At 60.6% G+C, this 24,387-nt stretch overlaps 1 protein-coding gene across 1 annotated transcript in view; it reads right to left on the bottom strand.

Annotated features, from left to right (window-relative positions):
* Positions 1-23,966, bottom strand: part of LOC102458767 (fer-1-like protein 4) — a 94,250-nt gene extending 70,284 nt beyond the window's left edge. The window contains exons 1-12 of the mRNA XM_075901460.2: positions 23,832-23,966; positions 20,859-20,914; positions 19,025-19,113; positions 16,572-16,671; positions 8,807-8,898; positions 6,705-6,746; positions 6,457-6,615; positions 6,020-6,080; positions 4,429-4,560; positions 3,839-3,901; positions 806-890; positions 162-321 (exon numbers count right to left, since the gene is read on the bottom strand). Of these exons, the coding sequence (XP_075757575.2) occupies positions 162-321; positions 806-890; positions 3,839-3,901; positions 4,429-4,560; positions 6,020-6,080; positions 6,457-6,615; positions 6,705-6,746; positions 8,807-8,898; positions 16,572-16,671; positions 19,025-19,113; positions 20,859-20,914; positions 23,832-23,910 (1,118 nt within the window). The 5' untranslated portion in view covers positions 23,911-23,966. The remainder of the gene's footprint in view (positions 1-161; positions 322-805; positions 891-3,838; positions 3,902-4,428; positions 4,561-6,019; positions 6,081-6,456; positions 6,616-6,704; positions 6,747-8,806; positions 8,899-16,571; positions 16,672-19,024; positions 19,114-20,858; positions 20,915-23,831) is intronic.
* Positions 23,967-24,387: the final 421 nt, after the last annotated feature.

Genomic DNA, 24,387 nt, shown 5'->3' with positions numbered 1-24,387 from the left:
GTTGTACTGGCCAGAGTGAATGCCGAAGCCCGAGAGCAGGATGCAGAGCTGCTAGGCCACAGGCCCATGGCGTCTGCTCTCCCGTCTCAGATGATGGGGGCCTCAGAGCGTGCAAGAGACTCTGTGAGCCGTGGGCCAGCGGCCGCCGCAGGGACACTCACTTTTCAATGTCCTCGTTCTGGCTGCTGGGGGCCACGGGGAGGGAGCCCACTGGATCGCCTCGGGCAAAGACCGAAATGCTGCACTTCACAAACCCTTTCACGCCTGCCCTGGTGTCCTTTGGGTCGCTGATAACAGCCCACTTCTGGAAGAACCGGTGATCTGAAGGGAGAGGAGCCGTCAGTCCCCTCCCCTCTGCCATCCCCAGGCACACGCCATGGCGCAGCCGAGCCATGCTGCACCGAGGCAGGGCCCGGGGACTGGCTGGGGGGAGCTGATCAGCGGCTCGTGAACCCCTGGAGAGCCTGTGTGAGACCTGCTGCTCTGTGCCAAGCTTGGCAAAGGGCCAAGAAGCGAGAGACTGGGACCTGGCCCGTCCCACACGTGTCTCAGCTGCTGCACTCGTGAGGCAGTGACCGAGCCACCGTGGACCTCGCGCTTGTAACCCTGCCCCGGGGGTGCCTGGGGTCTAGCTGCGCGAGTCTGGTGGCCATTTCACTTTCTTCCTTTCTATAGGAGTGAGAGCCAGGGCTCCAATCGGGTTTTCAGGTGCCGAGTAGCCGCTGGAATTGGGGTTCAAGCTGCTCCCAATGTCACAGGGAGCCCCCGAGAGTGCGGCGGGCAGCAGCCCCAGTGCGCGCGGTACCTGGCTGGCTGTACACAGTCTCCGCGTCCATTTTGAACGTTCCTATGCGTGTTCCCAGGAACGGGATCTTCTTTGAGTGAAAAACCTGCACACAACAACCAAGTGCCCTGACTGGCCTAGCTCTGCCCGCTGCCCAGGGCCCGGGGCTAGGGACAGGGTGACCGGCGGCTCTGCCCCAAAGAGGTGGGGCCTCCCTAGCCACCAGGCCACTCCCAACCCCCACAGCCGCTGCCTCAGCGTGCCAAAGTGACTCTCCTGTGCCCAGGACCACACCAGGCCACCCACCCCTGGAGCCCAGCCGGAGGCCTGCCCCTGCCAGCCCCTCCCTCGTGGGCAGGCCCAGGCCAGGCCAGGCGAGTCCCGGGAGGCGGCTGGGTTCCCACGGGCCTGCCCTGGCCCCCGCACCCCTGGGGCGTGAGGAGAGCAGGAGCCTGACCAGCCGCGAGCCGTGAGGCTCAGACGTGGGGCCCCGGCACCACTCGCCGCCCTCGCTCACAGCGGCCACGGCGGGCGCTCGCCAGCCAGGAAAGCAGGCCCTGCCCCTCGGCGGAAAAGCGAACGGCGTCCCGGAGCCCATGCCCCCCCCACCCAGAAACAAGGGCGAATCCGAGTCCCGGAGCCATGACTCCGCCACCCACAGGCTGCAGGGCCCATCCCCGCCTCCGGCGCCGAGTCCTCCCCCAGGAAACGGGCACGAGGCTGGGACCCCAGGGCAGCAGCACAAAGGCGCCACGGGGAAGGTGCGTCCATAAGCACCTGTGCACAGCAACACGCACACACAGCGACCCGCACACACACACACACAGCGACACGCGCACACACACACACACACACACACACACAGCGACACGCACACACAGCAACCCGCACACACACACACACACACACACAGCGACATGCACGCACACAGTGACACGCACACACAGTGACACGCACGCACATGCACACAGCAACACGCGCGCACACAGTGACACGCACACACACACACAGCGACATGCACGCACACAGTGACACGCACACAGTGACGCGCACACACACAGTGACACGCACGCACATGCACACAGCAATACGTGCACACACAGTGACACGCACACACACACACACACAGCGACACGCACGCACACAGTGACGCGCACACACACAGTGACACGCACGCACATGCACACAACAACACGCGCACACACAGTGACACGCACACACACACACACAGCGACACGCACGCACACAGTGACGCGCACACACACAGTGACACGCACGCACATGCACACAACACGCGCACACACAGTGACACACGCACACACACATACACACAGTGACCTGCACACAGTGACACACTCACACACACACAGTGACACGCATGCACACACACACAGCGACCCGCACACACACAAGCACAGAGCGACCTGCACACACACAGCGACATGCACACAGTGACACACACACACACACAGCAACACGCACAGTGACCCACGCGCACACACATAGACACACACACACACACAGCGACCCGCACACGTACACAGTGACACACACACAGTGACCTAAACACACACAACAATGCGCGCGCACAGTGACCCGCACACACACAACACGCACATGCGTGCGCACACACAGCGACCTGCACACAGCGACACACACACGCGCGCACACATATACACACAGAGCGACCCGCACACACACACAGTGACCCACACACGCACGCTCGCACAGTGACCCACACACACACACACACAGCGACACACACAGCGACACGCACACAGCGAACCTCCACACGCACAGCAAAATGCACACGCGCACACCCACCCACACACAGTGAAATATACACACACAGAGCGACACGCATACAGCGACACACACACACACACACACACACAACACGCGTGCACACACAGTGAGCTGCACACAGAGACACATACACACACAGCAACACACGCGCACACACAGTGACACACACACACAGTGACCCAACTACAGCAACACGCGCACAAACACAACAACCCCCACACACACAGCAGTGACATACACACAGCGACCCGCACGCGCACACACACACAGCGACCCACACACACACACAGCAACATGTGCACAGTGACACACACACAGCCACACACACAGTGACACATGCACAGCAACATGCACACGCACACAGCAATACACGTGCACGCACAGCAACACACACACAGTGACACACAGAGCGACACACACATACACACAGCAATACACACACACAGCGCGACCCGTACAGGCACACAGTGACCCGCAAACACACACATAGCAACCCACATGCGCACACAGCGACACACACGCATAGAGCGACCCGCATACAGTGACACACACACACATGCACAGCAACACGCGCATGCACACAGAGCCCTGCACATACAGAGCAACATGCACACAGTGACACACACGCAGCGACATGCACACAGCAACATGTGCACACACAGAGCGATACGAGCGCACACACAGCAACATACACACAGTGACACACACACAGACACAGAGAAACACACACACAGCGTGACCTGCACAGGTGCACAGCGACCCGCATGTGCACACAGCGACCCGCACACAGGGAGACACACGCGTGTGCGCGCATGCACAGCGACACGCACATGCACACAGCGACCCGCGCACACACACAGCAACATGCGCACAGTGACACGCACACAGCAACATGTGCACACACACACAGCAACATGCGCACAGCGACACACACACAGCGCGACCTGCACTGGTGAACAGCGACCCACACACACACAGCGACCTGCACGTGTACGCACACAGAGCAACCGGCACACAGCGACACGCACACAGTGACCCCCCCCCACGCACAGCGACACACACACACCCACACAGCGACACGCACAGCGACACACACACACACACACACACACACGCACAGCGTCACACACACACACACAGCGCAACCCGTCCAGGCGCACAGTGGCGCACATAGCAACCCGCACACACCCCACAGGGCACATGCCAGCTCTTGGCATCCCACAGCTCCCTGCCCGAGGGCCGACTTACCGAGATCTCGATGAGTCTGTGGAATAAAACCTCCCTGGGCTCATGGAATTCAAACACAAAATACTGCAAGAGAAGAGGCCCCCTGAGCAAAGCGCTTGCAGCAAGGGCACCGCGAGAGAGGCCCAGAGCCTCTGGGCGGGGTTGGGCATGGGGTGGAGCAGGGAGGGCTAGGTGCAGCACTGCCGGGGGGGGACAGAGTGAGTGGGGCAGGGTGCAACGTGGGCTGGGGGGGCGGGCGTGGCTGGACACAGAGCTGCCTGGGAGCAGGCAGGGCTCAGGGGAGCGGGCGGGGCTTAGGGGAGTGGGCGGGGCTGGAGGGAGCAGGCGGGGCTTAGGGGAGTGGGCGGGGCTGGAGGGAGCAGGCGGGGCTTGGAGGGAGCGGGCGGGGCTTAGGGGAGTGGGCGGGGCTGGAGGGAGCAGGCGGGGCTTAGGAGAGTGGGCGGGGCTGGAGGGAGCAGGCGGGGCTGGACACAGAGCTGCCTGGGGGGCACAGTCCCATAGCAGCAGCAAGAACTGCCCTCAGCCACCCGGCAGTGGCTCTGCTGCTGCCCTGCAGGGCCCCTGCCAGGGGGGCCCCCCCGCCCACCTACCTCGTTGTAGAAGGGGCAGTTGGTTGACTTTTGCGTTGCCGTTTGCCTCTTCTCCTCCCCCACCTTCACCACCACGAAGGGGTCAATGTTCACCCCCACCAGCTTCTGGGCTTCAGTGACATTGATCCCGATCTGGGGACACAGGCAAGGGGCTGCACTGACGGGCCCTGCAGAGCGCCTGGGAGCGCCCCCGGGAGAGGAGGCCTCCTCTGTCCTACTTGCAGCCAGATCCTCCTGGGACTCAGCCTCCCGCCTCGTTGGCAGCTGGGACGCGGCTGGGGGCAGGACACGGACACGGACACGAGGGTCCCCGTCGGGCACGGGACGGCGAGCTCTGCTGGGCCCGGCCGGGGGTGGGACACGGACACGGACACGAGGGTCCCTGTCGGGCACGGGACGGCGAGCTCTGCTGGGCCCGGCTGGGGGCGGGACACGGACACGGACACGAGGGTCCCTGTCGGGCACGGGACGGCGAGCTCTGCTGGGCCCGGCTGGGGGCGGGACACGGACACGAGGGTCCCCATCGGGCATGGGACGGCGAGCTCCGCTGGGCCCGGCCGGGGGCGGGACACGGACACGAGGGTCCCTGTCGGGCACGGGACGGTGAGTTCGGCTGGGCCCGGCTGGGGGCGGGACACGGACACGGACACGAGGGTCCCCATCGGGCATGGGACGGCGAGCTCCGCTGGGCCCGGCCGGGGGCGGGACACGGACACGAGGGTCCCTGCCGGGCACGGGACGGTGAGTTCGGCTGGGCCCGGCCGGGGGCGGGACACGGACACGAGGGTCCCCATCGGGCACGGGACGGCGAGCTCTGCTGGGCCCGGCCGGGGGTGGGACACGGACACGAGGGTCCCCATCGGGCACGGGACGGTGATCTCCGCTGGGCCCGGCCGGGGAAGGGACACGGACAAGGACACGAGGGTCCCCATCGGGCACGGGACGGTGAGCTCCGCTGGGCCCGGCCGGGGGCGGGACACGGACACGGACATGAGGGTTCCCGTCGAGCACGGGACGGCGAGCTCTGCTGGGCCCGGCCGGGGGCGGGACACGGACACGAGGGTTCCCGTCGAGCACGGGACGGCGAGCTCTGCTGGGCCCGGCCGGGGGCGGGACACGGACACGGACACGAGGGTTCCCGTCAGGCACGGGACGGCGAGCTCTGCTGGGCCCGGCCGGGGGCGGGACACGGACACAAGGGTCCCCGTCAGGCACGGGACGGCGAGCTCTGCTGGGCCCGGCCAGGGGTGGGACACGGACACGAGGGTCCCCGTCGGGCACGGGACGGTGAGCTCCGCTGGGCCCGGCTGGGGCGGGACACGGACAAGGACACGAGGGTCCCCGTCGGGCACGGGACGGCGAGCTCTGCTGGGCCCGGCCGGGGGCGGGACACGGAACAAGCCGAGCCGGTGACCCGCAGGGAGCAGGGAGGTGCCACTGACAGAAGGCTCTCTGGAGGGGGAGGCCCGGAGTCCAGGGGGCCGGCCTGACTGTCAGGCACCGCGGGGACGCTGGCTCGCTGGGGAGCGGCTCTGCAGGGGCTGCCCGCCGGGGCCTGCTGGGGCCTGGGTCCCAGGCGGGTGCTCAGTACCTGGAAGCTCTGGGGCCGAGGCGTGGCAAACAGGTCCCACTTGCAGAGGCGTCTGGACCGGCTGGGAGGGAAGAGCGCAGCTGAGTCTCCTCCTGGCAAACCCTCCCGTGCCCCCCCACGAGGCTGCACCCCGCAGCGTGAGCCTCCCCGGTGCCGATCACACACCCAGAGCCCAGGGCCTGGGGAGAGGAAGCTCCCACCCTGCTCCCAGACAGCCCGGCCAGGCCACACTGGGGTGGGTTCCGCGAGGCGCCGAGAAGCGGCTGCCTTGCCCAGAGCCCCTCGGAGCCGCCAGCGCAGGGAGGGTGCACGCAGGCTGCAGGAAGGGAAAAGAGGCTGGGCTGACGACCCCCCCCCGCCTGGGCTGGCCCCTCCCAGTGTCCCGGGGGGGAAGATGTGGAGCAAAGCGCCAGGGGCAGCGGAGACACGCCCGGTACCTCCTGACAGGGCTGAAGACGATGCCCAGGATCTCCATGTCGGCCTCATCGTCGTAATCCTCCTCCTCCTCCTCGTCAGTCTCCAGGCCCTTCACCAGCCTCCTGCCCAGGGCTGCGGCCTTCTTCTCCAGCTCCCGGGCTCGCTTCACCTCCGCCGGCCTGGAAACAGGCCCATGGGTCACCCTCCGGCCGGGCCGCTCTCCCCTCCCGCCCCGGCTGCACTAGGGCCCTGGCCCCAGGCTACTTACTGCAGCTCCTCGAAGCCGGGGTTGCGGATAATCAGCTCGGTGCTGCAAGACACAAACGCACGTCAGAGCAGCGAGCCCGGCCCTGCTCCCACCCAACAGGCCTGGGGCGGGGCCCTTGCTCTCCCTCGGGGCCCCGCCGCCCCGGCCACTCCCCCATTACCTACCAGCCCTGTGCTCTTGGGGAGCCAGGGAGTGACATTCGTGGAACCCCCCCCCAGGCCTCTGCTGGAATCAGACAAAGCAAGGAGAAGGCCGGGGAGACACTCCGCTAATGAAGGACACACCCCAGCCTCATGTGCATTGAAGACAGAACAGAGGGACAGCTCATTAGCACACAGAGGGTCTGTCTACACTACCCCGCTAGTTCGAACTAGCAGGGTAATGTAGGCATACCGCACTTGCAAATGAAGCCCGGGATTTGAATTTCCTGGGCTTCATTTGCATAAGCGGGGAGCCGCCATTTTTAAATCCCGGCTAGTTCGAACCCCGTGCAGCGCGGCTACACGCGGCACGGAGGAGCTAGTTCGGATTAGGCTTCTAATCCGAACTAGCTGTGCTCCTCGTGGAATGAGGAACCACCAAGGCAGGAACCGCGCTGAACTATGGGACACCGAAAGCAGAGCAGCACGGCCTGATGGGAAATCTCTGCTCCAGACGCTAATGAACCCAGGCCGGCTCCCCCCCGAATGAGTCATTGTCAGACCAGTTCTAGTAACAACCCTATTGACATCCACATACTGACACTGCCCAGTTGCACTGTGAGCTCGTTCAGGGAACATCCCCCATCGCCAGGGGTGATCAGCCTGTCGTCTCTCTTCCAACTATTGTCCTGTCCCTACAGAAACTCCCCCCCTTGCCCCAAGAAAAACTGCTCTGATACCTGGATTTAAACGGCATCAGTTCCACTGAGACTTCTTCACCTCCTGTCTGATCGTGCGGGGGGCTCTGCTCTACTCGTCTCCTGCCCCTGGGCCCCCGGCTCCCAGCACCACCTGGGAACCCCGCTCAGTGCAAGCTCCATGGCGTGGTGAGGTCTCTCTCTCTCCCACCAACTACCTCTCTAAGCCTAGCCTCCTGACTGCCCTATGGAAACTGTTCTATGGGTAGCTACCCTGCCATTTGTAATCGGTTCCAATGTAGAGTTAATGTTGTAACTGTTTTGTGTGTTTGGCTCCCTATATACACAAGAAATCACGTCCATTGTTACACTGGCTGCTTCTCTCTCTTTCCTTCTCTTTCGCTCACTCTTCCTCAAGGGGGGTTGCTTTGGCTTCCCCCTTCGCTCTGCAACTACGCTTCTTGTCCCCCAGCTAAAGATCCCTGGAGTGCCCAGAATCCTGTGGGGTTTGCTCATCATGTGGTTACCAGTGAATGATTGTGAGGTGAAAGTGGGGATAGGGGGTGCTGAACCTGGGGGCGTATGAGGATGGCAGCTTCAAGTGCTGTTTAATCCAGCCCACGGAGTCCAAAGGCTCATGAGGTTGCAGTGGGGCATTGCTGTTAACCCAGCCTGCTGAGTCCAGGGACACGGGAGGGGTTAGCGTGTGAGTGCTGAGTACCCTCCTCTCCGGCGTGCTCTGTTAGTGGGGGTGTGTCTGGGTGTGTTGCTAACGTGGGAAGCACTTGGGATCCCCTGGGGACAGACCCCGACTCTCGCCCTGTTCCCACGGATACGTGCCCTGCGCCAGCCGAGCTCTCAGGACCCCCTGGAGACAGACCCCGACTCTCGCCCTGTTCCCGTGGACACGTGTCCTGCACCAGCCGAGCACTCGGGACCCGCCCAGTGACAGGCCTCGACTCGTGCCCTGTTCCCGCGGACACGTGTCCCGCACCAGCCGAGCACTTGGGACCCCCCCGGGGACAGACCCCGACTGGCGCCCTGTTCCCGCGGACACGTGCCCTGCACCAGCCGAGCACTCGGGATCCCCCCAGCGACAGGCCCCAACTCGCGCCCTGTTCCCGCGGACTCGGGAACACCTGGCCAGGCCTCGGTCCCCAGCTCTGCCCTGATGCTGGAAAGGCTGCTGTGGACAGGCCCTGCACGAGCCAGGATGGGGGGTGCAGAAGCAGCCCGAGGTTCCCTCTTTCGTTATTTTCAGTACCTGTCTTTCATCTGGTAGACAAAGTCCTCCTCCATCCACGTGCCCGCTGAGCCGTCGGGAGGCTGGTAGCGCAGGTCCAGCTCGACATAGATCTAGGGGGAAAGGCAGCCTGCACAAGGGCCCCGACAGCCAGAACTGCCCACTGGGAGGAGAAAGGGCAGGACAGACTAGAGAGGAAAGGAGAGGGAAGCTCACAGGGCTCCCCGTCCTGGCCGGCCAGCGGACGGGCAGCCTCCCTGCTCACAATCCAGCTGGCTGTGCAAGAGAGGAGATTGCATTTGCCCAGTTCTCCTCCCAGCCACCGCTACCAGCTGCTTCCCAGACCCGCGGCCAAACGATGCTCAACTAAGCCAAGCTCAGGTTTCCAAGTGTAAAATGCAGCACTAGCAGCTTTGCCCCAGGGGCCTGGCGCACCCCGGGAAGGAGAGGGCCCTGGGCATGGCCAGGGCCAGCTAACGTGGCTTTAGCCATTGCTGTCCTGACCTTCGCTCCGGGCAGAAGATGCTAATAAACCACGTTCACTAACTGGCCCTAACCCGCCAGCGGGGAGGCGGATTTCCCCAGCCAGGCTGTTCCGGGACTTGCCCCGGAAGGGTGGGGAGAGGGGTGGGTTGCAGTGACAGCAGAGAGCGAAAACAACCCTCCAGCGCTCCCTTTGGAGAGGTCGGCCAGCCGGCTCTCTCCGGGGAGAAGGGACGCAGGCTCAGGTGGGAGAGGCTAGTGGCCTGCTTGGGACTTGGTTTTAATCCTGCTTCCATCTTCCCCCCAGGCAGGGCTAGCTGGGCAGCAGCCAACCTATGGGAGGTGCCTGATGACAGCTGTAAGGGGCGCGCAGCACTCCTTATATCTGCCATCAGGCGCCGCGCGCCCGGCTCCCGGATCGCAGGCTGCAGCAGCTCCTAGCGGCCACCCTGCAGTGGCCACCCGGGGTGGGGGCTGCGTTAACCCCCGCAGCGCCGGCCAGCAGCACCCTTCCCCCCGCGGCCACGGGGCTCTGCACGGCCAGGCTTGGCCCGCCCCGGGCTGCCGGCCAGTGGCAGTAGCTGGGCCGGGCCAGGCACGTGCGTCCTCCCCCATGCACCAGGAGGGAGCAGGGCCGCGCGTGCGCTCTCCCCTGCCGCGCATGCGCCCTCTGTGACGGCGCGTTGGGGGTTCCCCGTCTCCTGCACCCCGAAATGGCACAAACAGACTGCACCAGCCAGTGGAATTGAGGGTGGTTTATTGCTCCTCCAGCACAGCGCAGCACAGATGTAATCTGGTTACAGGAACTGGGCTAGGATGCCTCAGGCCCCCTTGAGATGGGGGAGACTGGGCCCCTAAACTCCAGCCCCTTCCCCTAGGCTCTCCTCCATCCCTCAGACAGCCAGCAACCAACCCACTAACTTCCAGCCCTGCCCCCCAGCCAGGGCAGCATTCCACCTTCCTTTGTTCCTCTCCATGGGGGGTGTCTGGCCACTGGTTCAACAAGTTTGGCATTACCTCTGCCTAGTGAGGTTTTTCCTGCTGGGTCTTGCTCCAGACAGCAGGGGTCACCACAGCCCAGCAAGTACCCCCACTACGTCACACCCTCCCCCAACTCGGGGCGTAATTAACCTGTCTGCCCGGGGCGCCGGAATGGCTCAGTCCCACGCTGCCCCCAGTACCCATTCCCAACCCCCCCTCATTGTGTCTTGTGTTTTCATGACACTGCCAACTGCAAAACCTTAGTTCCCTCAAATCCTGCAAGAGAGACGGACTTCCCTAAGCCACTGAAAACATTAACCAACACGGTCAACTCATACAAAGAGAATTTAAATACCATTTTAACTGCTAACAAATCCTCCACACTTTGCTTAAACCATGTAAAAATACTCCTGTTATAATCCAGTGTTTCTCAACTAGTCATACAAGTACCCTTAGGAGTACTAGAGAGCATTCTGGGGGTTACGTCAACACAACTGACATGTGGAGAAAACTGAATTTTTCTTTGAAGTGTTACAGCGCTTTATTATTTTTGTACTTTTACACCCAAAAATTTCACCAACCGCCCGGCTACAATTAAGTTGTTTAAACGAATGTGTTGCAATGGCAGAAAAAAATTGTGTGTCTGAAAACTGTAGGTACTGGGGGTACTTTTTTTTTTTTAAAGGGGCTACTTATAACTTTTTTTGAAAAAGCGTACTTTGTAACGAACGGTCGAGAGAGTGATAAAAGGCATCCAATCTCTTTCCAGCCATCGCTTACATTTAAGTACGAAAACCTTTATTTAAAAAAAAAAAAGAAAAACTTGCTTTACAGAGTGAAATTTGGGTTATGACAAACGGACAAGAGATTTAGTGTTTTCCTGCAAATTACTGCAGCCAGTCCCGCCAGCAGCAAAGTCCATTTTACCTGCTCCCAAAGGTCCATCCAGCCCAGTGTCCTGTCCTCTGACAGTGGCCAGCGCCAGGTGCCCCGGAGGGAAAGAAAAGAATCGTCGATCATCTCATGCCGTGTTGTCCACTCCCAGCTTCTCACAGAGTAGGAACTCCCAGAGCATGGGGTTACATCCCAGACCATCTTGACTAGTAGCCAGTGATGGACCTCCAGGAATGTATCAAGTTATTTTTAAAACCCTGTTATAGATTTGGTCGTCACAACATCCCCTGGCAAGGAGTTCCACAGGTTGACTGTGTTGTGTAAAGAAATACTTCCTTTTGTTCATTTTAAACTTGCTGACTATTAATGTAATTGGGTGTCTGAGTCTTGTATTATGAGAAGTAGCAACGGACACTTCCTCGGTCACACCAATCAGGATGGTACAGATCTCTATCATACCCCCTTCAACGTCTTTTTTCCAAGCTTAAAAGTCTAAGTCTTTTTACTCTCTCCTCATACAGAAGCTGTTCCGTACCCCTCATTATTTTTGTTCCCCCTCACTGTTTGGTTTCTTTCCATCCTGTAATATTTCTTTCTGAGATGGGACAGTCACTTCTGCACACAGTTTTGCAGACATGGGTGTAACAAGGATTTGTAGAGAGGCAAGAAGGTATTTTCTGTCTTATTCTCTGTCCCTTTACTAATAATTCCCACTATTCAGTTTGCCTTTCCACAGCTGCTGCACATTGAGAGGCTGCGTTCAGAGAACTCTCCACGCCGACTCTAAGCTCTCGAGCGGTAACAGCGAGGCCCCAGCATTCTGCATGCGGCGCTGGGATTGTGTTTCCAGTGTACGTCACTGTGTATTTATCAGCACTGCAGTGGATCTGCCTTTTGCCCCGTCCCCCAGGTTTGTGAGACCCCGTCACAGTCTGCTTTGGGCTTGCGATTCTTGAGTCACCTGCACTCGTGGCAAACAGCGTGTACCCCTTTTCCAGATGATCCCTGTGGCCGCTGAATAGCTGATCCAGCACAGACCCCTGGGGCGCGACTATTTACTTTTCTCCAGTCTGAAAACAGACCATTGATTCCTGCTTTTACCCGGTTGTCAGTCCGGGCGGGGACCTTCCCTCGTCCCCTGACCGCTCCCGTGGCTTACGAGCCGTTGGTGCGGGGCCTAGGCAGAGGCGTTCTGAAAGCTGCAGTGCGCCGGGCCTCGTGCGCGGGATTCCTGGCCCCTCGGTTCCCCGCGGCAGAGCTGTGCTGACTGCCCTGCGGATGGCGTTTATCTGCCTGTGCTGCCGCCCTGGGCCTGGGACTGGTGAGGCTCCGTGGCCAGTGAGATTTAACCCCCCGATCGCCAGGGTCACCTCTGCAGCCAGGGACAGAGGCTGGTACAGCCAGTGCCCCTTCTCAGCTTCACAGGGGACTCAGCAGCCCCACCCCGGCAGAGGCTCAGGCTCTGGGCACGGCGCTGACTGACCAGGCGGGGCTGGTGAATCACCTGAAGGGAGGGGACCCAGGTTCCACCCCACAGGGAGTCATTCTGCCACTCCCCACGTCCTCCTGAACAACTGGGCCCACAGCTCCTAGCAGAGCCAGCGCTCCCCACATGCCCAGCCCAGACGCTGGGGCAGGAGCCGACCAGGTGTTCACAGTCTCCCTGACCAATTGTGCTGCTCTTCTCCGCAAGCCCCTGGCAGGGACCAGCACAGTCGAGGGACTGGTTGCATGCTCCGTGATTTGCTCCAGCAACAGCGCGAGTTACGACAGACGCCGCGCGTCCCACCTCTCCAAGGCGTGGGGACCGAGTCCAGCCTGCTACCCAAAGGCTCTTCTGCGTTACCCCAGGAGCGGCAGGCATTCCTACCGACTGGACGGACACACGTCTGCACAGTCCAACCACAAGCTCAACAGCCCCTACAAGCAGCACTCGGCCAAGGCCCTGGAGCGTCTTCCCCCAGAGATGGAAAGTCAGGTTGCTCTAGAGCAAGGGGCAAGGTGAGACTTCCCCCCTTTCTGCAAACAACAATTACTTCCCATAGAATCATAGAACGCTAGGACTGGAAGGGACCTCGAGAGGCATCGAGTCCAGTCCCCTGCCCTCATGGCAGGACCAAGCACAACCGAGACCGTCCCTGGCAGGCGTCTGTCCAACCTGCTCTTCAATATCTCCAGGGATGGAGATTCCACAACCTCCCTGGGCAACTTATTCCAGTGTTTGACCACCCTGCTAGTTAGGAAGTTTTTCCTGATGTCCAACCTAAACCTCCCTTGCTGCAGGAAGCCCATTGCGTCTTGTCCTGTCCTCAGAGGCCAAGGGGAACCATTTTTCTCCCTCCTCCTTGTAACTCCCTTTTAGATACCTGAAAACTGCTCTCATGTCCCCTCTCAATCTTCTCTTTTCCAAACTAAACAAGCCCAATTCCTTCAGCCTCCCTCCTAGCTCATGTTCTCTCGACCTTTCATCATTCTCGTTGATCTTCTCTGGACCTTCTCCAATTTCTCCCCATCTTTTTTGGAATGCGGTGCCCAGAACAGGACACAAGACTCCAAGTGAAGCCTTCTGCACAGAGTAGAGCGGGAGAATGACTTCCTGTGTCTTGCTCACAACACTCCGGTTAATGCTTCCTAGACTCACGTTTGCTTTTTTTTTTTTTGCAACAGCATCACACTGTTGACTCCTATTTAGCTTGTGGTCCACTATGACCTCAGATCCCTTTCTGCAGTACTCCTTCCTAGACAGTCGCTTCCCATTCTGTATGTGTGAAACTGATTGTTCCTTCCTAAGTGGAGCACTTTGCATTTGTCTTTATTAAACTTCATCCTGTTTACCTCAGACCGTTTCTCCAGTTGGTTCAGATCATTTTGAATTATGACCCTATCCTCCAGAGCAGTCGCAACCCCTCCCAGCTTGGTATCATCTGCAAACTTAATAAGTGTACTTTCTATGCCAGTATCTAAATCGTTGATGAAGATATTGAACAGAACCAGTCCCAAAACAGACCCCTGCAGAACCCCACTTGTTATGCCCTTCCAGAAGGATTGTGAACCATTAATAATTACTGTCTGTGTATGGTTATCCAGCCAGTTATGCACCCACCATATAGTAGCCCCATCTAAGTTGCATGTACCATGATAAGATGATCACGTGAGACCGTATCAAGTGCCTTACTGAAGTCTAGGTATACCACCTCCACTGCTTCTCCCTTATCCACAAGACTTGTTTTCCTATCAAAGAAAGCTATCAGAATGGTTTGACATGATTTGTTCTTTACAGATCCATGCTGGCTATTCCCTATCACCTTATTACCTATCACCTTCCAGGTGTTTGCAGATTCATTCCTTAATTAATTGCTCCATTATCTTTCCTGGCCCATAAGTTAAACTGACTGGTCTGTAGTTTCCTGGGTTGTTCTTATTTCCCTTTTTATAGACAGGCACTATATTTTCCCTTTTCCAGTCTTCTGAAATCTCCTGTCTTCCATGATTTTCCAAAGATGATAGCTAAAGGCTCAGATACCTCCTGTATCACTCCTTGAGTATTCTAGGATGCATTCCATCAGGCCCTGGTGACTTGCAGACATCTCACTTTTCTAAGGGTATGTCTACACTAGCCCCCTAGATCGATCTAGGGAGGCTAATGAGGGCGACCGAAATTGCAAACGAAGCGCGGGATTTAAATATTTAAATACCCGCGCTTCATTTGCAATTTCAGTCGCCCTCATTAGCCTCCATAGATCGATCTAGGGGGCTAGTGTAGACGTACCCAAAGTGATTTTTAACTTGTTCTTTTTTTATTTTATTTTCTAAACCTACCCCCTTCCCTCTAGCATTCACTGTTAGGCATTCCTTCATCATCAACCTTCTCGGTGAAGACCGAAACAAAGAAGTCATTAAACATCTCTGCCATTTCCACATTTCAGGCTACTCTTTCTCCCTCCTCACTGAGCAGTGGTCCTACCCTGTCCTTGTGTGACGTAGTGGGGGTACCTGGCTGGTTTCTATGCTGCTGGCTCTGGGGTAACCCCCACTGGCTGCCGTGGGTACCACGACCCAGCAAAACAGGATGAGTCACTATGCAAACCAGTGGCCAGACACCCCCCATGGAGAGGAACAAAGGAAGGTGGAATGCTGCCTTGGCTGGGGGGCAGGGCTGGAAGTGAGGGAGTTGGTTGCTGGCTGTCGGAGGGCATGGAGGAGAGCCTAGGAGAAGGGGCTGGAGTTTAGGGGCCCAGTCTCCCCCATCTCAAGGGGGCCTGAGGCATCCTAGCCCAGTTCCTGTGACCAGATTACATCTGTGCTGCGCTGTGCTGGAGGAGCAATAAACCACCCTCAATTCCACTGGCTGGTGCAGTCTGTGCCATTTCGGGGTGCAGGAGACGGGGAACCCCCAACGTGCCGTCACACCTTGGTCTTCCTCTTGCTTCTAATGTATTTATAGAAAGTCTTCTTGTCTCCCTTTATGTCTGTAGCTAGTCTGAGTTCGTTTAGTGCCTTTCGAATCTTGCCTCTGCATACCTTTGTTGTTTGCTTACATTCATCCTTTGTAAGTTGTCCTAGTTTCCATTTTTTATATGACTCCTTTTTTATTTTGAGATCATGTGAGATCTCCCGGTTAAAGCCAAGGCAGCCTTTTGCCAGACTTTCCCCCTTTCCTACACAGCGGAATAGTTTGCTTTTGGGCTCTTAATAATGTCCCTTTGAAAAACTGCCAACTCTCCTCAGTTGTTTCTCCCCTTAGTCCTGCTTCCCATGATCCTACCGTGACCAGGCTGCTGGAGAGGAAATGCAGACGTGCATTCCGCTTAGGGGTGTGCACACCCTGCGCACCAGAGCTGGAGCCATGTACCCGTAGAGAGGGGCATTTACGCCTGGGGCCATAGCCCCTCCCCTGGCTACATGAGAGGGCACCACCCTACCCTCCCTCGGCTCCCTCTCACCACCCATGCATGGGCAGTGGGTGAAGCTGCTGCTTGGGAGGCAGCTCCCCACCTGTGGCCCCGCCCATACTCCACCCTGGTACAGCCCCCGCTCTGCCAAGGCCTTGCCCCCTCCCCACTGTCTCCCTCTTCTGCCCCTCCCCTCCCCGCTCTCCCTCCCCCCAAGTGTAGCAAACGCCATTGGGGAAAGACTCTTGGGAAGGGGTGGAGCCCGCTTGCCACGGCCGGCCACGCCCAGGGACCTCACTTGGGAACAAAACAGGGTCAGTCCCGAGGGCTTTGATGTTCCCTGGCGCCTGTCAGATTCATCAGCACGTCGGCTGGCCGGGACCGTCACTGCCGACGGGTGGGCGGGTGCCTCGCCCTGGGGAGGGCTGGGAGGGGATGCTCAGCCCCGGGGCCGAGGCCGCCAGCGTCTGGGAGGCAGCAAGAACTTCACCTGGACCCCTCTGTGGAGCCAAAGCCCCAGGCGCCAGAGGACTCACCCCAGTGATGCTGTGGTTCTTGTCCACGAGGGCCTCTCGGAGGGTCAGGCGGCCAGACGTCACCAGGTGCTGAAGGCTGATGACCAAGGTGCCGAGCAGCCTGCACCAAAAGAGCAGAGAGGGAAGGGGCCGTTGTGGTGTCAGTCACTGTGGAGGGAGCTCGTGCCCAGTCTCCACTAGGACAACTCACATTGCGCTTGTCTGTGATATTGCAAAGTGCTTCCCACTAGGCCTGCTGGCCTCAGACCAAACTCTGGGTTTGACTTTTGATGCTCTCGTGTCCCCTCCACTGGGTGTGAGCAGAGACAGCGGGTGCTACGGCTGCCCCCCAGCAGGTGGGGGCAAAGAGGCAAGAGATGGTAGCAAAGTGTAGCTGGGCATGACGGGGGGTGTAATCGATGAGCACACACTGGAAGGCTGCTCATGCCGCCGTCAGGCAGCCAGTCGGGAGGGGAAAGCACGAGAAATGATAAATCCAAATACAGGCCTGGCCTTGGCCAGTGCACAACCCACCCAGAACCTGGGCACAAGCTGCAGGGGGTGGGTGGGACATGCTCCTCCGGGGGGGGGGACACCCTCCACTGGGGGGGATGGGACACGCTCTGGGGTGGGGGACACGCTCCATGGAGGGGACACGCTCTGCCGGGGCGGGGATGGGACACGCTCCACTAGGGGGGGATGGGACACGCTCCGTGGGGAGGGGAGGGGATGAGACACGCTCCACTGGGGGAGGATGGGACACGCTCCCCGGGGGGGACACGCTCCCCGGGGGGGACACGCTCCACTGGGGGAGGATGGGACACGCTCCCCGGGGGGGACACGCTCCACTGGGGGAGGATGGGACACGCTCCCCGGGGGGGGACACGCTCCCCGGGGGGGACACGCTCCGCCGGGGCTTTGGGCTGCTAAGGGGGAGCAGGTGGCAGCAGGGCCACGGGGGAGCAGGCACGGCGGAGGTGCCTGCCGGCACTAGCCCCAGCGGATGGGGCTGCACCAGGGACCAGTCGAGCCCGTCACTGGGCTTAGGGGCCCAACACAGCGCGTGGCTCCCAGGTGCCCCTCCCCCCATGGCCTTTTGCTGCTGCTGGGAAAGGCCTGGCTCTCCCGGCCCCAGGAGGCTGGTTTGGTGCTTCCCTGCCTACAAGCCCCTCAGCCACGGGGCTCCAGCTGCCATGTGGACACCGCGGTGGGCCAAGGGGCCGGTCTCTGCATGGGCGGCCCTGCCTCTGGGAGCGCTCCCGTCGCTCTGGCTGCTGCCAGGTAAGAGCCGTGGCGCGGCAGCCTGCAGTAACGCAGGGCACAGACCCGGCAGGGACACTGATCTCTCGCAACCCAACGGGAAACCAGGAACGGCTCCAGCCGGGCGGGACCAGCAGGGCCCCGGCACAGCTCAGGCCAGGGGACTTCCCCAGAGGTTCTTGCGGCAGCCCCGGGCCTGGCGGTTGCACAAGCGCAGACGTGAATAGTCCCAGCGACAGAGAACCCACCACGGACCTGGGCACCAGCTGCCTTGTTTCCAGCTGGAATTCACCAGCTTCCAGCCCCGGGATCTTCTTGGGCCCTTTTCTTCTCGAGCTTAAATCTTCTCTCTGCAGGTGCTTAGTGACCACGATCACACCCGCTCCCACGATCACACCCGCTCCCACGATCACACCCGCTCCCACGATCACACCCGCTCCTACGATCACACCCGCTCCCAACCCGCCCTAAATAGCTGAGGGACCCAAGTCTCGGGGTCAGGCAGATTTTCCAGGCCAGGGCCTGTTCTTGTAGCCACCAGGGCTGTGTGCAGAATTCAGCAACGGCCACGGCCACCTTCCTAACCCTACCCAATAGTCCCTGTCACATGGGCCTGGGACTTTCAGGTCCCAGCATCTCCCCGGGAGCTCACACTCTGCTAATGATCCCCCAAGTCTGCATCCCGCAAGCGCGACTCATTCTTAGCGCATGACCTTACATTCGGCTGTAATAGAAAGTGCAGGTTGTTTGAATGAGCCCAGGTGGCCAAGCAACCCGGATGGGTCCATATAACTGACCCGCCCTCTTCGTTCCATACCACCCTGATGGGATTTGCATCATCCACAAACTACGAGCAATGATTTCCTGTTTTCATTATACAATAGCACTGGGCCAAGCAGATCCCTCTAGAAACCCTCTGTTAGAGACGCCCCTATTTACAATTCACTTTTCAGCTCTATCAATTAGCCAATTATTAACCAGTTCCGTGTGTGGTGGATTTTGTGCCATGGTTTGTTTTTAATCAGAACATGGTGCAGTACTGAGTCAAGCGCTGGACAGAAATCCAGGCGTGTTCCTCTCACCAAGCCTGCACTCTCCTTTAAAATCATCAAGTTTGCTTGACGTGCTCTATGTTCCCTTGCACTCTCGCTGGCTTTCCACTGACAGCTCAGCCCCCTGCCATCCACCAGACTCGTCCGCCTGCAAGAACCTACCTGTTACTGAAAACTTTACTGCAGTTGTAAACTTTAACAACCAGCATCTCCTCCATAATGAGCTTCCCATAATGCGGCCAGCGAAAGAGCTAAAACAAAACACAAACACACAGTGACCTGCCAGAGCTTCTGCAGCACCTCTCGGGGACTCAGCCTGTCCCCCTTCCCGAGGGCATGCTCCTAATGCTCCCCTCGCCGAGGAGTGTGGGTGGGTGGGTGAGACCAGGCACCCCCGGCTGCTGCTGCGGGATCTTGGGGCAGAGCCTTTTAGCAGCAGGCACTGGAGATGCACCAGTGTTTCGAGCAGTTTGCCTGCTCCAGCCGCACTCCAAGAGGGAGCTGAGATGCGCCAGGGCTGGGGGCAGCGGTGGGCGAGGCCCGGGCGAGGCCAGCCAGGCAGGGGTGGCTACAAAGTCAAAGTAACAACACTGGTAAAATCCACATTGCGACGTCCATCCCGCAGCCAAAGCACGAGCGCCTGCTGCATCCTGCCTCCCCGGGGAACCGGCTTTTAAGTAGCCACGTCAGGACTCAACCAGTGACTTACATCCCTGCGCCCCGCAGTGCAGGGGAGGCATCTCAGGCAGCTGGCGGGGGGCAAATCACTGTTGGGAGAGGGAGGCTGGGAATCCCTACGCCCATGACTCCTACCCAGCCCTGGCTGAGTTGGGGAGGGCGGGACTTCCTCTTCCCCAGCAAAGAGCGGCTGGGCTTGGCACAGACCTACGCCCAGAAACGTCCCACGGCTGCACTTCCGCCCCCATCACTCCTCAGCCATAGGGAGGGGGCAATGATATGGGCACCTGCTCAGACCCCTCTGCCAAGCCTCAACCCCCTCACTGAGAACCTCCCCCCAAACCCTCGCCTCCTGCAACCAGACCAGCCTGCCAATCTCCATGCCCCCCACACCCAGACCCCTGAATCCGGACCTCCACCACCGCTCATACCTCCACCTCACCACCCCAACGAGCCACCTGCACCCAGACCCCATCCCATGGAGCCTCAACTCAGCCGTAGCTCAACCTCCGCCCCACTCAGACCTCAGCCATCCCCCGCTGCCCCACCCCGAACCACTCGCTGAGCTCCTGTGCAGCCAGCCCCCCCGCTCCACAGCGCCCTACAGAGAACCCCTCCCCCACACCTGGCCCCCGCCAGGCACAGCCTGCTTGCCCCAAACTGGATGCCTCCAGCCTGGAGGGGCAGGCTTGGCCCTTGTGCCATGTCAGGGTTGGGTGCAGCCTGAACACTGAGTGTGGGGGGGGCACCGGACTCTCTCACCTCCGTGCAGCCAGCGTCCCCCCACCCCCACGTCGCAGCATTTTAAATTGTGCAAAGTTCTGTCGGTTTTTAGCAGAGTTTTCGGCCCAGGATTCCCTGGCGTGAAATCACTGCCTGGCCAGGCTCTGGGTGGAGCTGCCCGGCTCCTGCCACCAGCCACAGGGCTCCGCCCCAGACATGGGAGCCGAACGGGTTTCTACATAGAGCCGGTCAGCCTCTTGGGAGCCTCTGCTCCAGAACCGCAGCTGGGCTGCTGTGGAACCACTGCTCCTCCCTGCCCGGCCCAGGACATCGTGGGGCTGCTCGGTTTCTTTTGCAAAAATCCAGTTCACGTTGAAGGATCCTGCCATCCCCTCCCCTGCCCAGGGCTCCCCAGGCCTGAGACTGCAGTGAGGGGCTGCCGGAGGGGGAATCCTTCTAGCCATTTCGGAACCCAGCTCCCCTGGTCGCCCCAGAGCAGCTCTCGGGGCGAGGCTGGCCAGGGCCAGGGCCAGGGCACGGCTGTGAAGAGATGGCCCCGCCCCGCCCCACACACGTGCCGTCCCGCATGCCTCACCTCTCCAAAGACGGCTTCCTGGCCACAGCGAATCTTCTTCGTCTTCTGCGTGAACCCTGGGCCACCACAGGCGGAGTCAGAGTGGGCGGAGGCAGGATTCCCAGCCCGGGAATGCAGGATCTGTCATGGGGAGCCCGCCCTGCCCCGCCCATGCCAAAGCCAGGCCTAGTTCACTAGAGGCCAGCGGGGTGGGGTGGGGGTGGGGGTGGGGGTGGGGGGCTCAGCAATCTCCAGGCTGGCTCACACACTTGGTTCGGCTCCGAGGCTGCAGCCCAGGGACTCTGCTGGGACAGGCTGCTCCCAGGGCCACCCCTGCCCTCTTCCCTCCAGCACCAGAGGTTCCTGGTCCCTCCTGCCTGCCCCGCTGCCTATCTACAGGGAGCTCCCCAAAGAGAGGCAGGCTCCATGGCCTTCCCGGGCAATGGCCTGCTGCAAAGGGCTCCAGGTGGCCGGGCAGGGCACAGGGCAGGAGCTGCAGGCCGGAAGCCCCTCGGCCCAGGCCCCCAACCAGAGGCCGGAAGCCCCATGGCCCAACTCCTCTCCCGCCCTCCCAAGAGGCCGGAAGCCCCAGTCCCCAGGGCCCCCCAGAAATATTCCATTAGGAGCCAAGGCAAGTTCCATGGGGTGCAGCCCCTGCCGTAGGCACAGCGCTAGCTCCCGCGCGCCCCCCATGCCACCTGTCCCGCCCTCCAGGAGCCTCCCCCCAGCAGTGGGGCCTGGGGCTCGCATCTGGCCTCTGCCACCAGCTGCCAGGCTCACGCTGCCCCGCCCACCCTTGTGCTGCCAGCCCAGGCTAGGAGCCCAGGGCTCAGCTCCACAGCCGCAGGGGGCAGGCCTGCTGGGGCTGTAAGGGGCTGGCGGGGACTCGCTCTGCCTGGACATGGCTATGGCTAGTACTGGGGGGCTGGCTCCTCTGTCAGGGGTTGGCAAAGCCATCGCGAGGGGGGCAGCCCCATGTGCCCAGCTGGAAGCCGCTGCCGCGGCTCAGCCTGAAGCAGACTCGCTATTGCGTCCCGGGGCCGGCAGATGGCCCGCCCTGTGCAGTGGGGAGAGGTCAGAGAGATCCCTGCCCAGGGCCCCCTCCGCTTCTCTGGCCCTCGCGGAGCCCTGGGCCCTGGTGCTCCGGGACAGGGAAACCCTTGGTGAGATTAAACACAAGAAGGAAGTTCACAAGAAGTGAAACTTGCCAGGTGCCTAGGGCGGGGTGTCGATACTGCTCGAGAACGCAGGGGGGGAGAGGAAGGCGAAAGTGCCACTGGAATCGCAGCCAGCAAGGGGCGTGAAGGGGAACACGAAAGGTTTCTCCAGGCATGTTAGCAAGAAGAGGGTGCGGGGCCCTGACTGGCTGAGGGCGGTAACCTAGTGACAGATGATGTGGGGAAAGCTGACGTACTCAAGGCTTCCTTTGCCTCGGTCTTCACAAAGTCAGCTTTGGCAACGCAGTATGGGAAGGAGGTGGGCAGCCCTTGGTGGAGGAAGAACAGGTTGGGAACCATTTACAAAAGCTGGACATAGAGGGGATCCTCAAGGAATCCTTCTGAAGCACTTGGAAGAGGGGACAGTGATCAGGAATAGTCAGCATGGATTCACCAAGGGCAAGTCCTGCCTGACCAATCTGATTAGCTTCTATGATGCTAACCCTAACCCTTGGCTCAGTGGACATGGGAAGTCAGTGGATGTGATAGACCTTGACGTTAGCAAAGCTTTTGATACGGTCTCCCATGGTGTTCTTCCCAGCAAGCTAAGGGAATATAGATCGGATAAATGGACGGTGAGGTGGATAGAAAGCTGGCTAGAAGACTGGGCTCAATGGGTAGTGAGCAACGGCTCGATGGCAGCTTGGCAGTTAGTTTCTAGCGGAGTGCCCCAAGGTTCGGTTCTAGGACCGGTTTTGTTCAACATCTTTATTAATGACCTGGAGGAGGGGATGGATTGAACCCTCAGCAAGTGTGCGGATGACACTAAGCTGGGGGGAGAGGTAGATACACTGGAGGGCAGGGATAGGGTCCAGAGTGACTTAGATTGGAGGATTGGGCCACAAGAAATCTGATGAGGTTCAACAAGGACAAGTGTAGAGTCCTGCACTTGGGAGGGAAGAATCCCAAGCATTGTTACAGGCTGGGGACTGACGGGCTAAGCAGCAGTTCTGCAGAAAAGGACCTGGGGGTTACAGTGGATGAGAAGCTGGATATGAGTCAACAGTGTACCCTTGTAGCCAAGAAGGCTAATGGCATATTAGGTTGCATTAAGAGGAGCATTGCCAGCAGATCCAGAGATGTCATTATTCCCCTTTATTCAGCTCTGGTGAAACCACAACTGCAGTATTGTCTCCAGTTCTCGGCCCCCCACTACAAAAAGGATGTGGACGCATTGGAGAGGGTCCAGCGGAGGGCGACAAAAATGATTAGGGGGCTGGAGCACTTGACCTATGAGGAGAGGCTGAGGGAGTCGGGTCTGTTCAGTCTGCAGAAGCGAAGGGGAGAGGGGGTTTGAGAGCAGCCTGCAACTCCCTGAAAGGCGGGTTCCAAAGAGCCTGGAGAGGCTGTTCTCAGTGGGGGCAGAACAGGGAGCAAAGGGCTCAAGTTGCAGGGGGAGGTCTGGGTTGGATATTAGGAAAAACTTTCCCTAGGCGGGTGGGAAGCGCTGGGCTGGGTTGGGGGGGCGGAGTCTCCGTCCCCAGGGGTGTTTAAGTCCCGGTTTGACCAAGCCCTGGCTGGGCTGATTGTCGGGTTGGTCCGGCCCTGGGCAGGGGGCTGGACTCGATGACTCCTGAGGCTCTGCCGGCCCGGGGGTTTCTCTGACAGGCGGGGCGAGCCTGGCAGCGGGGGAGGGCAACGGGCCGTTCCCATCATAGACCCCTGCGGATCAGCTACAAACCCCCCAGCCCCGCCCCTGCCCCACTCGCCCCCTAACAGCCCTGGGCGCTGGCACCACCCGCCCCCGCTAACCCCTCCACGCACCCCCGCGCCGCACCTCGGAAGCCGAGCTGCACCTGCCGCTCCCCGGTCCCCGGCAGGTGGGTGACGCGCTTCACGGTGACACTCAGCGCCATCCTGCCCGGCCGCTCCTGCGCTGCGCGCTGCCCCGGCCCGGCTCCTCCTGCGCTGCGCGCTGCCCCGGCCCGGCTCCTCCTGCGCTGCCCCGGCCCGGCTCCTCCTGCGCTGCGCGCTGCCCCGGCCCGGCTCCTCCTGCGCTGCGCGCTGCCCCCGGCCCGGCTCCTCCTGCGCTGCCCCCGGCCCGGCTCCTCCTGCGCTGCGCGCTGCCCCCGGCCCGGCTCCTCCTGCGCTGCCCCGGCTCCTCCTGCGCTGCGCGCTGCCCCGGCCCGGCTCCTCCTGCGCTGCGCGCTGCCCCCGGCCCGGCTCCTCCTGCGCTGCGCGCTGCCCCGACTCCTCCTGCGCTGCCCCCGGCCCGGCTCCTCCTGCGCTGCCCCGGCCCGGCTCCTCCTGCGCTGCGCGCTGCCCCGGCCCGGCTCCTCCTGCGCTGCGCGCTGCCCCGGCCCGGCTCCTCCTGCGCTGCCCCCGGCCCGGCT

Source organism: Pelodiscus sinensis, chromosome 17, assembly GCF_052426305.1.
Source record: "Pelodiscus sinensis isolate ZL-2025 chromosome 17, ASM5242630v1, whole genome shotgun sequence".
Lineage (NCBI taxonomy): Eukaryota > Metazoa > Chordata > Testudines > Trionychidae > Pelodiscus > Pelodiscus sinensis.
Note: the sequence above shows the minus strand (reverse complement) of the source record. Positions and strands in the feature narration are given on the sequence as shown.